At 41.9% G+C, this 17,025-nt stretch overlaps 1 protein-coding gene and 1 long non-coding RNA gene across 10 annotated transcripts in view; one reads left to right on the top strand and one right to left on the bottom strand.

Annotated features, from left to right (window-relative positions):
* Nucleotides 1–17,025, bottom strand: part of LOC114018736 — a 109,048-nt gene that overhangs the window by 14,181 nt on the left and 77,842 nt on the right. Inside the window, exons 4-5 of one of the 4 annotated variants that reach the window (XR_006290408.1) lie at nucleotides 15,960–16,071; nucleotides 3,408–3,715 (exon numbers count right to left, since the gene is read on the bottom strand). This is a non-coding gene — a long non-coding RNA (uncharacterized LOC114018736). Of the gene's footprint in view, nucleotides 1–3,407; nucleotides 3,716–14,866; nucleotides 15,047–15,959; nucleotides 16,072–17,025 lie in introns of those variants that run through there. The other 3 variants (XR_006290406.1, XR_005225119.2, XR_006290407.1) reach the window with 3 other exon arrangements.
* The window catches only part of PDE5A (phosphodiesterase 5A), a 91,560-nt gene that overhangs the window by 51,248 nt on the left and 23,287 nt on the right, over nucleotides 1–17,025 (top strand). For 4 of the 6 annotated variants that reach the window (XM_037897128.2, XM_027819198.3, XM_027819199.3 and 1 more), the window contains 4 exons: nucleotides 2,086–2,261; nucleotides 3,691–3,750; nucleotides 14,881–15,027; nucleotides 16,523–16,648. In XM_037897128.2, the coding sequence (XP_037753056.1) occupies nucleotides 2,086–2,261; nucleotides 3,691–3,750; nucleotides 14,881–15,027; nucleotides 16,523–16,648 (509 nt within the window). The remainder of the gene's footprint in view (nucleotides 1–2,085; nucleotides 2,262–3,690; nucleotides 3,751–14,880; nucleotides 15,028–16,522; nucleotides 16,649–17,025) is intronic. The other 2 variants (XM_037897129.2, XM_043545455.1) reach the window with 1 other exon arrangement.

The following is a 17,025-nucleotide window of genomic DNA, read 5'->3' as shown; positions in this document are numbered from 1 at the left end:
AGAGGGAAACCAATCCATTTCCCAATTAATTCTTATTCGTTGTTGTGTATTATCTATATAGCTGTAGTGCTGAAAGATCCCAATGAAGGATCAGTGAGCCACTGTGCTAGGCACCATACTCCTACATCACAAGAAGACAATTTTGCCCCGAAGAGTTTATAATTCAGTTACAACATTTCTATTGATTTCAGTGAAAGCAGGATCTGGTCTGGGAGAATTTCCCATAATAGGGCATAATTTGGCAAAAAAGGGACACTTACTGTGCTATGAGTAGATTGGAAACTATTCTGTGTACAGAACCTTTACGTTTCAAAGAACTCATTCCATACATAGGTGCAGCAATCATTTTGTTCTCAGAGTTGCTATAGACTGTTACAGAGAAGACACATCAAGACTTGGATATTTCTTGTTGTTTTTCCTTAATCTACAATGAGTAATTTTAGACCTTAAGTGTAGATTGCTAGCAATGGTGGGAATTTTCTGTAAACATTCCATAGTGTAGACAAGGCCTTAAAAAGGTGCTGATTACACCCGCTCTTGATATAGTTGCAAAATAGTTTCCATTATAATTCCCGCCCCACCCCAATTCCCCTTTTCAGAAGCTGAGAGCAGCTCTGGCATTGTTGAGGCTCTGACCCTAAGGCTGCACATTATAAGAAACAAAAAGTCAGGGATCCAAATTCTTCTCCCATTTATAGTGGTGTAATTCCAGAAGCAAGAAAATGCAAAAGTTACAGTTGCAATAGCAGTTTTAGTTGGGTGTCACCCCAAAATAGTGTTTTGTATTCCTGTTGTATTGGTGAAATATATAGTTTAATATATTATTGTTTATACTATTAAATGTATGGCATAAAAAGCACAGAATATGCAATATGACAAAACTATATCTTCGATCATAATTTTTGCATTTCCTAACTCATTATAATTTTTAATTGTTCATCTGTAACTTTCCAGTGGCATAATTATTTACATTTGATCAGGCAAGTGTTTGCCCTCATAGTCAAAAATGTTAGAGGCATATACACAGAAAGTTCTGTGTGTATGTTACCGAACAAAGTCAGTTGAACTTGGTGATAACATCTATAGCTGTTTATTTTTAATAATAAGCCATCTGCAGTTAGGGCTTGATCCAAACCCAACTGAAGTCAACAGGAGGCTTTCCAGTGACTTAAATGGGCTTTGATCAGGCCCTTTATTGGAGAGACCACATCTCCACCTGCAGCTCATCAGGGTAATCCGCTGGTGGGCCGCGAGACAGTGTTTACATTGACTGTCTGCAGGCATGGCTGCCCGCAGCTCCCAGTGGCCGCGGTTCGCTGTTCCCAGCCAATGGGAGCTACAGGAAGTGGCAGCCACCACATCTCTGCACCCCGCGCTGCTTCCTGCAGCTCTCATTGGCTGGGAATGGTGAACCGTGGCCACTGGGAGCTGTGTGCCTGTGGACAGTCAATGTAAACACTGTCTTGCAGCCCACCAGTGGATTACCCTGACGGGCCGCAGGGTGCCCACCACTGCCATAGATCATAGCAAGCACACTTGAATTTTGAGCCTGAACTTGAAGTATTTTCTGTTTTTGTTTTTTTTTTAACTTTCCGGTACTGTTTCAAATAAGGAAGTGCAAACTTTATGTGCCACTATCCTGACGTTCAAAACTGTTCTTTTGGCATGATTACAAAAATCTAATTAGCCTCTGAAGGACAAATTGTCTTTAGGGATTAAGTCAATCTAAAGTACTTTTAACAATAAGTCAAGAAGAAAACTGCCCTGTAGAATTTTGCAAGATAATGCAGGCTATACAGAGCTACATATCTGCATTGTAGATCTTAATGAATACTTGTAAATCCACAGACCAACATATAGTAGTGTAGTTTTTATTCTTTGGCGTATTAAAATAATTCTAGTAAAGTCCTTTTATAGCATTCTAATTTGTGTCCTGCATATATTTGCTTTAAAAATACATTGATTATTTGTTTTATAGACTATAAGAATTCAGAGAGCTAATATCTTGTTATGTTTTGTTTCTCATAAGTGTGGTATTTTAGCAATTGCTGTATTACTTCTTTTCATTCCTGTGACCTGATGTAGGGGTTTGTCAGCTTGTAAATAAGATGGAAGAAAACTTGGGCAAAATCAAGGCTTTCAACAGAAATGATGAACAGTTTCTGGAAGCCTTTGTCATCTTTTGTGGCTTGGGGATCCAGAATACACAGATGTATGAAACTGTGGAGAGAGCCATGGCCAAGCAGATGGTGACATTAGAGGTGAGCTCAAAATCTAGGCAATCCTTATTTGGTTCAGTATATAACCTAGTTTTGGTCCAAATTCTGCTTTCCCTACTCACAACCTGAAACTACTCAGATGAATAAAGTGAGCAGAATCTGGCCCACTGTGTTAACAGGAGCTATACTTATTTGCTGCTTGTTTCTGTATTTGCATGCATAGTATTTTATTTGTTGTATTTGAACTGTACTGATGGGATCCAGTGGTAGACATGAATGCTGCCTTCCCTAAACACCGTGCTGCACACTGACTACAGTGATCAACATAGGTGGTTTGTCCAATTGCACAGAAAGAGGAAATGGTTTGGGGGATTAGGGGTGTCCTCTTGTCTGAGGTTTTCTGTGATGATTTTGGCTCAGTCCTTTAGACAAATCAGAATATGCAATAACAGCAGGATTAGGCTTTCTGCAACTTCCTTGAGCTCTGTCAAAATATATTAAGCATAAATGTCATCTGGTCCTAGCCTTTGGATTGTTTACTGTTAGGTTTAATGACCGTGGTGTTAAAGGAGGTTCTGACATGATATGCTGAATTACTTGGAAGATAACTGTAATCCTGAAACTTAAATTTTGTAGACTTTGGATCTGTCCAATATGTAAATAAGAGTGCTTGCAAAATTTCTAAGATGTGGATTATATACCCAATAGCTTCTAAAGGAAACATTACAACTCTCATGTAAACATGTAGTTAGTCGCTTCAAGCTGGGCAGATGATAACTGTACTGTCAAGTAATTTCAGTGCTTTTTAAAAATAAGATTGGGTGGTTTATTTACATCTCACATTAGTGACTCTGTTGGTTTATCATTTAAAAAATAAAATTCTGTAGAGGCTGTAAAAAAATGTCTTTTTTTAAAAAAAGCCAGAGCTGGACTCTTAGTTGCACATATGTTTAAAGGAACCCAACGCAGTAGCATTCTCCTCTCTTTTATTCTCACAATTAAAAAATTATATATGGGGTGGGTTTTTTTGTTAATTTAAAACAAAAATATTTTCTCCTGGGCTGAAACCTCTTCTTCCGAATTTTATCCAGGACAGAATTTTCTTTAACGTCTGAGTTATAAACCCATGAAAGAAAGAGACTTATTTTGGGAACAATGTCATCCCATAGTCATAGCTGTGCTGTGATATATTTGTCTTTGAAATGGGGTATGAAAGCTTTCCCAAGAGAAGGGGTTTTGGTGATATTTTTTTAAAATCAGAGCTCTTTGGTCACGTATAGATTTTCTTGGCCTGGCTATATCAAGAAGCTGCTATGACGAGCATTCCTATGCCCATGCAGAGCTCCATTAAAGTCAGTGCATTGCAGGCATAATCTCAATTTATTTCTCTTTTTAAAAAAAAAAAGATTTAGATGCTTTTACAGTGCATGATTTTATTTGTACTTCGGTTTCTTCATTCCTTATCCCATAGGTCCTCTCATATCACGCTTCAGCCGCTGAGGAGGAAACAAGGGAGCTGCAGGTAACAGCGGTAATAGCATTTTCTAAATAATAGTAAAAAAAATGCATTCTTAATATATGGAGCAACGAAGGACGGTCCAATGTGCAGGGTAACATTTTCAAAAGTGCCTGTGTTAATTAGGTATCTAAGTTACAATGAAAACATATCTGTTGCTGAGTTTCTTTGGTGTATCATGGGTAAGGCTATGTTTTAGTCACAGGTATTAAAAGTAGTAGTTGTAGGTTCAGACCCTGGGAACAGCAGCCAATGGGAGCTGTAGGGGCAGGGCCTGCAGGCGCAGAGCCCCCTGGTGCCTCCACCTAGGAGCTGCAGGGACATGCCAGTGGGAGCCAGGGAGCCCCTCCACCCCAAGGTAAGTGTTGCCCCACACCCCAACCCCTAGCCCTGAGCCCCCTCCCACACACCCAAACTGCTGCTGCTGGCTGCTGCAGAAGTCACAGAGATCATGGAAAGTCTTATCCATGATCTCCGTGACAGACATGCAGCCTTAATCATGGGACATGAAAAGACCGCAGTGCATCATGGGAGATGTAATCTAGCCAGGGAGCTTGGCCCACAGGGAGAATGGGGGCACTGGGGTCTGAACCTACAACTACCATGAGACACCACAGCAGCTCAGGCAGATGCAGAGTTTAACTTATCCCAGAATGAAAATTTTAGATATTTCTGGATCAAAATTTTTGATAACTTTTCATTCCACAAAATGTTTTATATTGCAGGTTTTCATCTGCTTTGGGATGAAAACAAATGTTGAAATATCAGAATTTCCACAGGACAGAAATTTTGTTTTTCTATCTCTACCTAAATACTAATCCTGGGATATTATAATTAATGTATTCCCCTCCTTTTCTCATTGTGTACTTCAGTAGTTAACATCCACTACCCCATGAGTCACTGCATCTAGTAGGTCAAGGCATGTTTCATGCCTCTCCAGTTCTGGGACATATTGCTGATGCCCACTGTTTGTCCTTCCCTGAATTTCTCAGGCACCACATTCTTCATTATAAAATTGAAGTTTGTTATCATTAGGTATGCTTCTAACTTAAATGGATGGCCTTAGATATCTCTTTTCCCTTCTTATCTCTTGTGTGTCTGGTAGAGGACTCCTGGTTTTGATACCTATTGTCCTAGTCCCTAGGAGGCAACAATTATGTTTTCTTTATTGGCCACACTTTCTTGGGCCACTTTTCCCCAACGGATACACCACCCAGGAGAACATGCCTCTTCTTTCTAGTGGCTTCCATTCAGGGCTTGCCTCTTGATCACTGATTGGGCTGCTGATCTCTGTTGGGTTCTTAGTCTGAGGACAGAATACCAACTGCAGGCAAAACTGTTAAAACAGTTCTTTTGTGCATTATCTTTTATTCTTACAGCTTTTAGTTTTCACTGAAGCCATAGTCCTCCATCTTCCTTCATTTCTCATAGCCTCTGCTATTCTCTGCATTCTCTCAAATTGCCTTATCTTTCCTGAAGATCCCTTTTGTCTCTTTCCAGTTTTCTTACTTTATGACTTTCTTCTCTTTGGCTTCATCTGCCTCTCAAGCCTCTCCATCCTTTCTCCAAATCAGAGAGGGCAGTTTACATTTCAAGATGGGTATCCCTTATGTTCTTTCATTTGTTGTGCATGTCCCACATCAGACTGATTTTGATCCTTAATTTGCCATTCTTTTTAGTTCATCAATGACTGCAAAGTGCTTTGTGAGCCTCCAATCGAAAGTGTTATGACAAATGGTATTTCATACTTTGGAATGTCTCTTCACTTCTTGGAACCTCTTAGTGTCAAGGGACTCTGCTACAGTAACAGCTCACATGCTGCACTCTCCTGTTTGCTTCTCAGCTAACTTTTTCTGTGCTCTGTATTTTGCTACCAACTCAGCTACTGCCTTGTTTATGGCTTGGTTTACCACTCAGTACCTCAGTACATGTCAAACTTTTGTTTGGATTCACTCCGTTGCTGACTCTTCTCTCTGAGACCAAAGATAAGCTTGAGGTCAGTGGTGGTAACTGAAGTCAAGAGTTTTCAAACAAAAGGCAAATTTTGCTAAATGTGGGAATGCTTTCTAGATTTGTTTATTAAAACAATGTCAGGGGCAAATTTGGCCTTCAGACTGAGGCTAACATCGGGAGCTTGCTTTTTCCACTTTCTTTGAGCTTGGCACTTACACTGTTATAGTCTCTCATGTGAGCATCTAGAGAATGTAAAATAACAACACGTTAGTGGCTTAACAAGCTACACCAGAGATCTTCTGGGGAGGCTGCCAGTGGCTAATTTCCTCCCAACCATCTGGTGGCTCTCTCAGGATTCAGAGATCATTAGTGAACTGTTTTCCTTCTGTAGGATTTGTAGGACCATGAAGGGACTCTGGTCGCTAGCCTGCTCCACTTTCCTATTGCAGAGACAATAGGCCTTTGTCAGTCTTGCTACTTTGTGAAACAGGTCTTTATTTTCAGTGAGCCTCCTTTACATGAATAGAAGAATTAAACTGCACATGATAGTGGTAGATGACATCAAAAAGAAAACTTGCATTCTGTTTTGCATTTCATCATTCAGAGTTTGAATAATATTCTAAAGAATCACTCTTTTTATTGCCTATAACATCTTCTTGGAGGAACTATTATTTTTTTAAGAGGAAAGAACCCAAGCCAAATCAATAGACCTTCTGCTGGTCATAATTCACGATGTGATGAGCACTACTGAGCATGACTATGTTTGTTGGTTTATTTATGTTGATTTGTACAAAAGAGGGAGAGTTTTCTGTTCTGTTTTTATATACCAGGCTCTGGTGCCTCTGCCATATGTTAAAAATACAATCAAATGCACACAGAAATGCACACAAAAATAACTGCAGCCTCCCCAAAACCACAAATGGAAAAACATAAGTCATACCAACCACAGACTCCAGCCCACAGCGCATTCACCTTCCTTTTCCAAAAGCCTGGAAAAGTGATCGGATTTGTAGCATGTGCTGAAGGCCAGCAGTTTGTGCTATTGTGAACAAGGATGGGGGTTGACTCCAGAGTGTAGGGTTCCTGACAGAGAAGGCCCTGCCAGCAGCTTCCTTTTTTTAAAGCTGGTTGGCGCAGGGGGGTGGGGGGGGATTCCAGTTTGAGTGCTGCTGTTCCACTCTCTGCTGTACCACTGGAAGCCATACCCTGAGAGATGTGGTTTCTCACCAAAACTGATCCCAAACGCTTTAGATCTTTATAGATCAAAACTGGCATTGGCCTAAAGAGGAGAAATTATTGGAATCTTTTTTCCTTCAAATTTTGAAATTTCATCAAAGTTCAAAACATTCTGACTAGTTCTGTAGCTGGGGAGAAAAATGGGGAAATACATTTTGTGAATAATTTCTCAACGTTTCCAGTTTGTTTTTTGAATTTCAACATTTCATATTGTGACCTGTGCTGGGTCAGTGGCAGGACATTAGGCTTCAAGGGTATGTCTACATTGCAGCTGGGAGTGAGCACCCAATCCTGGGTAGACGGACTCACATTAGTAGGGCTCGAGCTAGCATGCTAAAAATAGCAGGGTGGATGTTGTGGCTCCATCAGAGACTCGGACTAGCTCAAGCCTAGGGGTTTGGGTGCCCCCATGCAGCAGGAAAGCCCATTTGCCAAAGATGCTGCCACTTCCCGCCCTAGTATCATTTTCTGAGTTGATTTAGAGTGCAGCCCCTTGTCCAGCACAGTGCAGTAGTCTAATCTCAAGAAGACAATGGCCTGGATCCTGGTAGCAAGGTTCACAACAAAAGAAATGATCTCAGTCTCCTGGCCAGGTGTGTATAGGCAAAGAAGCTCTCCCAGTCACTGCTGCTACATGATCATCTAACAGCAGCTAGGGATCCAGTAATGCCCCAGATCTTTAACTTGAGTAACAAATGGTGGGCTCACACGCTCTGTTAAAGGGCCAGATAAGATCTTTGCCATACCTTCAGTTGCTTACCCCATCTCACCAGCATCACTTCTATCTTAATACTGTCTGGAAGCATATTAAACCCAGCAATATGAGTCTGTGTAAGATGATTTAAGATCACCTTCAATCAGCTCGTCCTTATTCAGGCTTATGTCCCTATCAAACCCCAGGTAAGGCATTTGGCAGCATTTGAGTCAGATGAAATTCAGAAAAAGAGCTGGCTGTCACCAGCATACTGAAAACACTGCCAGCCCAAGCCTCATCACTAATTCTTCCAATGACTGAATATACACATTCAACAACAGGGGGCACAAGATAAGAGCTCTATGAAACACCACATGAGAAAATCCTAGGCTTAAAAGAACGGCTGCCCACGACTACCTTCTGAGACCTCTCAGAGAGGACTGAAACCATGGAAGAGTGACCCCCCCGCACCCCATCTACTCTCACTGAGGTTTGCAAGTGAGCAAGGTAGTTGCACTTATAATGCAAATTGCTGCCATGCATCTAAAATGAAAACTGACACCTAGGACAATTGCCAGATGGATGTTTTCATCTAAAATGATTGCAGATCTCCAAATACCCATTCAGTAATTTTCAGACAGTTCCCAGTATAGTATTACAGCCCATTATCTGACGTGTCAGTAGACTCTTTGTTCCTAAAACCAGGGTAAGAAGCTGATCTTGCTCTTCCTTTAAAAAAAAAATCTTTAAAAATCTGTAGTCAACAAACCCCATTTCTGATATACACTCATGAAAGCATTTTTCTTAGTTTGTTTACATTTTTAGCAACAGAATAAAACACTTGGAAATGGCAAAAAACTGAGCTGTTTGTCATATTTATCATGTTTATCATATTTTTCTGGAGCCATCTGGCAGCTGTTTTAGGAGGGCTGGAGGTCAAACAACTCTCAAGATCAAATGGATCATTTTAAGTTGGTTGGAAGTCGGTGCTCCTAGGCCCAGTTTTAACTTAAATACAGGGTAAATGTTTGTTCCTAAATCTGAATGTATACTCTGCATTAGGAATATGTATTTCTGTCTTTGGCTAGAAAGAACAGCTCTGTTTTTACTTTTAACCTGTTTAAGGTCCTGATCTGGGAAAGTACAAGCATAAGTCTATCCCGTTTTAGAATTGTACTTTAACACATGCTTGAGTGCTGTCCTAAATAGGGTTACTTCTCTGAAGCAGAGTCTAGTTGCTGGAAGACATGCATTTTTGCACCCATTTACATGTGCTGAGCAGTTAGCCCATTGGAGTTATAGGCAGCAGGTAGCTAGGGCTAGAGGGACTCAGCCCCCAAATGTGAGCTATGTTGCCACTACCCAGTGGCCCAGCAGCAGGACAAGCAAGGGGAGTCCCTGGAGCCCAGTGGCAGGCGGTGAGTGGATCTACAAGGCCCTGGCATGGAGCTGCAGGCAGAGTCCGTCCTGAGTGTGTCCAGTGCACTGCGAGCCAGACCTCATTCCTGGCATGGTGGTGACGAGTCTGTCCCTTCCCTTCCAGCAGAGCTGGGGCTGGTGTCCGCGAGGGAGAGAGGAGTGGTGAGACAGAAGGAGGAGGAGAGAACAATAGAATATCAGGGTTGGAAGGGACCTCAGGAGGTCACCTAGTCCACCCCCCTGCTCAAAGCAGGACCAATCCCCAACTAAATCATCCCAGCTAGGGCTTTGTCAAGAGGAGGGGAAGGGGCTGTGGAGGAGGGAAACCAGACCCAGCTACAGCCAGCTGTGGTCACTGGCACTGCCACAGAGCTCCTTGTGCTCCCAGCCCCTTGCCCCTCCAAATAATCCACCAATACCTGACCTAGCCCTCAACCACTGCTTAAACCCATCCAGCTCCCTGCTGCCCCATCCCCAAATAAACACCACAACCCTCTCCTGCCCCGCACATAAACCCAAACTCCACAAACCACATTATTCTGCCACAGCCCCACTCATCCGCCTTCCCACTACACCAACCCTCATCTCCCCAATAAACTCACCACATCACAAACCCGCCTCAAGCAACACCCCCATGAAATATGACCCTGCCTAAGCCCTCCCTCCATTCCCTAAAGCCCCACATACCCTCCCCACCATTGCTCATTCCCCTCTTAAAACCTCCCAATCCCCGAAATAATACTTCGCTCCCCCCAACCTCCCCTTTCACTCCTGCGCCCTGTCAGTCCATGACCCCTTACCCCCCAGGGCACTTCTGCTGCCACCAGCACCCAAGTCCGTCTACCGTACAGATCACCTCAAATGTCACCACCTCCTGGCTGCACCAACCCCCTCTTCTATCCTTCATTTGCTCCAGGCACTTATGGCTCCCCCAGGAACTCCCTGCAGAGTCCCTCACCCCTTTAGCCCTGGCATCAGCATCCCATCTTCACTTTGGGGTGTTACATGGGGCTGGTGACTGTTTTCCCCCTCCTCTACACTCCCCCTCCTTGTGTCCTTGAGGTGGGCAGATGGGTAGCCCTCCCACATTCGGAGGAGCCCACCACAGCAAGAGCCAATGGGCTGGAGCGCAGAGCCATGCCACTGCCAGGGCGAGCTGAGGGTGCACACCCGCCTCTGACACGTCCCAAGGGTACCCAGGGTGGTGTGAAAGAGACATTGGTGTGAAAGAGACCTGTCTGTACCTGCCATGGATCAGTTCCCTGACAACCCCGGCCACAGGCCCTACAAGTACTCCCTTCTCAGCCCCACAGTCTCTGCTGTCTCTCTGCAGACAAACAATAAGCACACACCAACCCCTGAACCCTCCGAGTGTTCCGGTGGAATGCCAAGCCTCTGTTCCACTGAGCGCTGACAGGACTGACAGATTTCACCACTCCTGAAGGAACAGTACCCCAGCTTATTAGTTTTAACTCCAAATCATCACTCCACTTAACACACAGCACTTAGATATTTTTATAGTGAAAACAAGAATAAGTTTATCATCAAAGAACAGAGATTCAAGTGATGGAAAGTAAGAATATTGGAAACAAATGGTCATATATAAAACAAAATAATAACATGCTTTTTAGAGCCTATCTTAACTTCTACAGGATAGTTTACCCCCAACTCCTTTTCCCAGTATTTTCAATCAGGTTGTTTGAGATCCCTCTTTCATAAGATCAAGCCTGCTGGTGGCTTGTCCTCACAGACTGAAGGACTGTTGGGGATTCATAAGATCAAGCCTGCTGGTGGCTTGTCGTCACAGACTGAAGGAATACTGGGGATTCATCTGCATCCCAGGTATAGTTCCAAAAGTTAGTTCTCTTTTCTCCTAAATAGGCCCTGCTGTTCTTGTTAGTTCTTAAAGCCCCCACAATCTACTGATTAGCATTTTGCTCAGACTGTAAATGGGGATCCCTTGGGACCCATATAATACTCAGTTTCACATGACCAGCCAGGGAGAGATAAACATCTCTTCCCCCACTCCTGACAGGAGTATATGGGTCACCCTTTGGTGACCTGCCTTAACATACAGACCTAGAGAGCATAATTTGTAGTATCTATCCATAGCTCCTCACATATTGTCCATACATGCATCTCACTATGATGAGTGTGACACAGGATTTCATTAGAGAACTTACATGGCATTCTTTGGCAGACTAGTATGTAGATACCAGACCCAGGGAATCTCTGAAACCCTTATGTACCCCTGAACCCTCTGCCAGTTGGCATCAAGAGGTCCTTGGGTCATACACTCACCGGGGCTTCTCCTCCACATTGGGCCAGGATAGAGTGACCCATATGCACTGGAGAGCAGAGCCTGACAGTTCACTCAGCTCCCCTCAAAGAATATTTTCACCAGGTGATTATGATTGGAGTCCCTAATTGGGACCTCCAGACACGATCAAAATACATACAGTAAGCAACAGTAATTATAGACCAGCTCATTGCACCACAGTTATGCAGAGAAAGGTAGCGGGAGCTCCTCTTCTTTCCTTCCCTCTTCTGTGCCGGTTGGTAATTTTACTGAGGTGGAAAAAGTGAACATGTTGGATGAAAGAAGTGGTTGTTTGGGAGGTTAATACTACATTTAGAAAAGTACTGGCTAGGAACAATAGTTAAAATGGCTTTCAAACAGCGACACAGGAGAAGGAGCTCTGTTGTCTCTGGGAACCGAAAGGAGAAATAACCAAGCCACAGTTGTGTTGATGTATAACTGGAAAATTGTGGTTTCTATCTCTCAGTTGGGGAGAAGTTTGTTGCTTTTCTTCCCATGTGGGCATCAAAGGCAGGAGATCAGTGAATAGAAAGAGATAAATTATAGAAGAGGTCAGAATGCAAGCATGAGAAAATGTCCTGGTGAGCTCCTGCTGTGTACATCCTTTTACCTCATGAAAGATCTGGTTGCAAACGCCTTGTGTTTGCTTCACTTTGTATAGCTGGGGGAGAGTTGATACACCACTAAAAGGATGGTGATGATATAGCAAGCCATTGCACTTTGCATTATTAAACTCCTGCGAGTTCCACCCCTCAAGACAGCCAGGCTCATATCCTCTGTGTTTAATATGCCTCAAAACAGTTGAAATTTCTCACTGGAGGGGATGTTAATTTATTGGGGAAAAGAACAGAATCTCCCATACTGAGAATCACAAAATTACACTGACCGCAGTGTGACAGGTTCCCCCTGGGGTGCCACCTGGAACTGGGGTACCACTGAGCCCTCTGACCCACCAGCCTGGGATCCCTCTCACACTGTGCTGCTGTGACAAGCTGCAAAGCCCTCCAAGCTTGCACTTTCACCAGCATTCACACAGGTAGGGACACACCCAGCTGCAGTTACATGCAGGCTCTCTACCCACAAGCCTAGGACCCCAGAGCAGTATCGTCCTGCCCGGTCAAATCTGGCCAGTACATGGGTTTAATACCTGGTCCGCCTCTCCCTCAATGTGAAGAGGACCATGCACACTTGTGGTAACCAAGCAAAGATTTTCCCCAGACACCTTAGTCAAACACACACTGTTTGGATTAAAACATAAAATAAGTTTATTATTACAAAAGAGAAATTTTAAGTGATTATAAGTGATAGCAAACAGATCAAAGCAGATGACTGAGTAAATAAACAAAAATGCAAACTGAGCTTAACACACTAGATGAATTAGCAAATTCTAACCCTGAGCGATAAACAGGCTAGCAGATTCTTAAGGCACAAGCTGCCTTGGCTTTGCAGCTTGGGTTTGCCAGGTTTTCATACACAGGCTAGAAATCCCTTTAGCCTGCGACCATCACTTCCCCCAGTTCAGTCTTTGATCCTCAGGTGTTTCCAGGTGTGCTGTAGGGAGTGTGAGGTGCCATCATGATGACATTTCCCCCTTTTATATATTCTTCCCACTTACTGGAAAGCTCTTTTGCTGTGACCTGGGTCAAACAGTTCCCATTGTGTAGTGCTATCTCTGAGAGGTTTCTATTGTATACAGTTCCTGGAGTAGTCCTTGTGCTTGTGTGCATTTCCTCAATAAGCCATTAACATTGTTTGGCCTTTTTGCTGTTGTACCTGAAAGGCTGCTTGTGGGTGTTTTCAACCTCACATGTTTCAGTAACACATACATAGCCTAACTTCCTAACTTCACATACGACGAAAGGACCTACAATTCAACAGTTCAATTAATGTCTGGCAGATCAACTTTTAGAATGATACCTCACAAGGCATACTTTGTGCAAAACATATCCTAATTACATGACCGTGATGAATAAGGGGTGCCAGGGTGACACACACAGAACAACTTTTTCCCCCCCTTTAGCTATTTTGAGTGAGGTGTAATAAATGTTGTGATGCAATGTATTTATTATCAACATTTTAGAAGTGGAAAAGGTTGGCAATTCAAGGAAGGCTAAGTAAAATAGTAGTCCTAGTTCACTAAATCATTGTTTTTGCACTGGGAAACAATGTGAAAAACTTGTAGCATTTGGAGTTACGTTTTGAGTGGCCATTAGGTTTCCCAAGTGGTTGTATTATTTCCTATGGAGAATATTGGCAGCATGGCCCCTTCACCTACCAAGGCCCAAATGCGGGACACTGGGTGAAACCAAAATGAGAGACAAAACTATTAGGGAAAGCAGTTTATAGTAATGTAGGATTCCTTTTTAAATGCCAGTTTCCATAACCTCAGTTTCATGATTCTACATTTCTGATTTAAGTAATACACACTAATAAAAGTGAGAAGAAAGTAAATGCGGCTGTGAAAGGAGGATGTCATTTCTACCAAGAGAGAGCTGAGCAGCATGATTACAATACTAGAGTTAATAGAAATATTCCTGGGCTTCAGTAAGGATAAAGGTGAAAGATAAAACACAGGCCTCCTTTTTATCTTTCACTGTCTTGATTTTTATCTGATTTTTAAAAAACATATCAATAGATATATAGTTGAAACAGCTGTAAGGGAACTGCACTGGAAAATCCTGCCTTTTTTTATTTGATACAAAAAAACTGTATGAGCTTTTGGATCATAGTGCCACACTCTGCTTCATTTATCTTGATATTTGTTTCTAACATCCTTAATGTAAAAGCCCTGAAGATGCCGCAAAGGGGCTTATATAGTAATATCACTGCTGTATAAAGAAACTGAAAATGTTTGGAGACATTGGAATAGTTAGTGCTAAATGTAGTGCCAGATTTTGAAAGTTAAGTTGCAATGGGTGGAGCTGAAATTTTCCATGCCAAGGGCCGGCCTCACTGTGATTTTTTTTTCTTTTTTTTAACATTTCAGCAGTACAATTTCAGCCATTTCTGAGAATGAGGTTAGAGGAAAATTGGTAGTTTGATCCACTTTAAAACAGTTCCCACTGTTTCTTTGTTTAGGTCTAGTGCTTCCAGGGTTTAGAGCAGGAACTTGAAATTTGACAGGATCTTATGGTCAGAGAAGTGCCTTTTGTGTCCCTAATTCACAAGCCTCTGAACATTTTCAGTGGAGCATGTTAGAAGCATGTTTAGTTGCAGCTAAAACCTGCTTAAAAATCAATGGCATGATATTGCCCTTGGTAATTTAGGTGATAGAAGGATGGTCCAGGTAACTCTTTTAATAATTTTGGCTTATGGATGAATTTAAATTAATTCTAAGAACCAAATAAGATTAACATTGAACAAACAAGGATCGGGACAGATAATCAATGTAGTCACCAGCTTTCAGTACAATGCAAAGGTAAACTTTATCAGAATACTGCTGTTCTCCTGATGCAAAAAGATGTGATTATTCCAGACTTTCCAACTGCTGCTGCTCAGTTTGTTCTCTTTTATTTTTCCCAAGACGGCTGTTGTGCCATCTGCACAATCTCTAAAGCTGACTGACTTCTACTTCAGTGACTTCGAGCTTTCCGATATGGAGACAACACTGTGTTCAATTCGAATGTTCACAGATCTCAACCTGGTGCAGAATTTCCAAATGAAACATGAGGTACGGAAGCTGCAGAATGCTATTTACATGTGAAGGGAAAACATCAGACAACTTCACTTCAAAAATGTCTGTGTGTCTGTGTTTTATATACTCCTCAACACACTGCCAAGACCAGTTTTAGGATGAAAGACTGGATAGCTGGGGCAATTGGTAGTGAAATACAGAGCCTTTCAACTCGATCATCAATTCATAGATTCATATATTTTAAGATTATTAGAATTTAAGATTAGAAGGGACCACAAGATCATCTAATCTGACTCTTATATATATCACAGACTATAGACTTTCACCCAGTTACCTCTGAATTGAGCCCAATTACTTGTGTCTGACTAATGCATATCTTCCAGTTCAGACAGAACCAGGGTGAAAGTGAGACCCAAAGTCCTTACCATCTGTTATAATGAGTTGGTTTCTATCCAGTTCCTAACGTGCAGGTGTCTACATCATAAAAAAGCACCACCACAATTGGCACCCATGTTGGAACCCTCACCAGAAACACTGAGGCATTAATGGACGTGGAAAATTGAGCTATCTTTTCCCAACAGCCCTGATCCCTCCATAGTAAGGTTAAAGCGTATTGGCAGGGTAGCAGCTTACATTGCTCTTGCCTGTTGCTCATTGCTCTTTTTTGCAAATGGATGATGTTAGTTTTCCATTGCTGTCAATGTGACACCTTTTGCAAGAGCACTAAAATTCCCTTAAACAAACTGATATCAAGATGCTTAGCTGGCATTAATCAACATAGCTCCATTTAAACCAACAGATTTAGACCAATTTACACCATGTGAAGATCTGGCCTTTTTACCTTTCACTTTCATAAAACTACTGTAAAATCCATGTCTTTTTGTTCTGTAAAACACCTAGCGGGGATCTGCATAAATAATAACAACAAACAATATGATAAGCATTAAAAGCCTTTATATCATACTTACATGATTTACAAGGTCCATCTGTCTCTTCTTATGCTTTGATTCCATCTGGTGTGAGGCAGGAGCTCATGTTCACTTTCCAATCCACTTTTCCAGACAACCTTTAGGGTTCCCTCTAATTCAAAATGAAACAGGTTCTGGTGAGCACACAAATACTGTGAACAAATTCTTCATTCAGTTAAATCAGCATAACTCCAAATTCTAGGTCTACACTAGTGTACCTGGAACCATAATTTAGCTGTTGGTTCATGTCACGGAGTGGTAACTTTAGGAATACAGGTGTCCACATAATAAATAAAACATATCTGCAATTGCCTATAAACTGTTTAGCAAACTCTAGGTTTTGGAAGCGAGGAAGTTAAACTAAGAGACTACACAGATTTTCCTTGTCCATATTTTTACATAAAAGTGTGTCAACATTAAATTTTACTGAAAACAAGTGAAAAGGTAATTTTTTCTGCATTAAATCTACAATAATTAGAATTCTCTTTATTTTATTTTTGTGTGTGAAAAGACTAAAGTTGTAGTGTATTTTGGATTTAACTGAATGATGCTGTTTGTTAAAGGTTCTTTGCAGATGGATTTTGAGTGTGAAGAAAAATTATCGAAAAAATGTTGCATATCACAATTGGAGACATGCCTTTAACACAGCCCAATGTATGTTTGCTGCTTTAAAATCGGGTAAACTTCAGGTATGTTTGACTGATTTCACCCTAAGAGCCTTTTAATTAACTAAGTACTGTAACACTTGCACAGGCCCAGTTTTGATCTCAGTAAGACCTATGTCAGTCTGGAATATCTCCACTGAAGTCAGTGCATCTTCTCTGAAGACTTCAGAAGCTGACCTTAGAATCGTAGAAATGTAGGGCTGGAAGGGATCTTAGGAGGTCATCTAGTCCAGTCCTTTGTGCTGAGAGAGGACCAAGTATATCTAGACCATCCCTGACAGACGTTTGTGTAACCTGTTCTTAAAAGTCTCCAATGACAGGGATTCCACAAACTCCCTTGAAAGCTTATACCACAACTTAACTACCCTTATAATTAGAAAGCTTTTCCTAATATCTAACCT

Source organism: Chelonia mydas, chromosome 4 (genome assembly GCF_015237465.2).
Source record: "Chelonia mydas isolate rCheMyd1 chromosome 4, rCheMyd1.pri.v2, whole genome shotgun sequence".
Lineage (NCBI taxonomy): Eukaryota > Metazoa > Chordata > Testudines > Cheloniidae > Chelonia > Chelonia mydas.
Note: the sequence above shows the minus strand (reverse complement) of the source record. Positions and strands in the feature narration are given on the sequence as shown.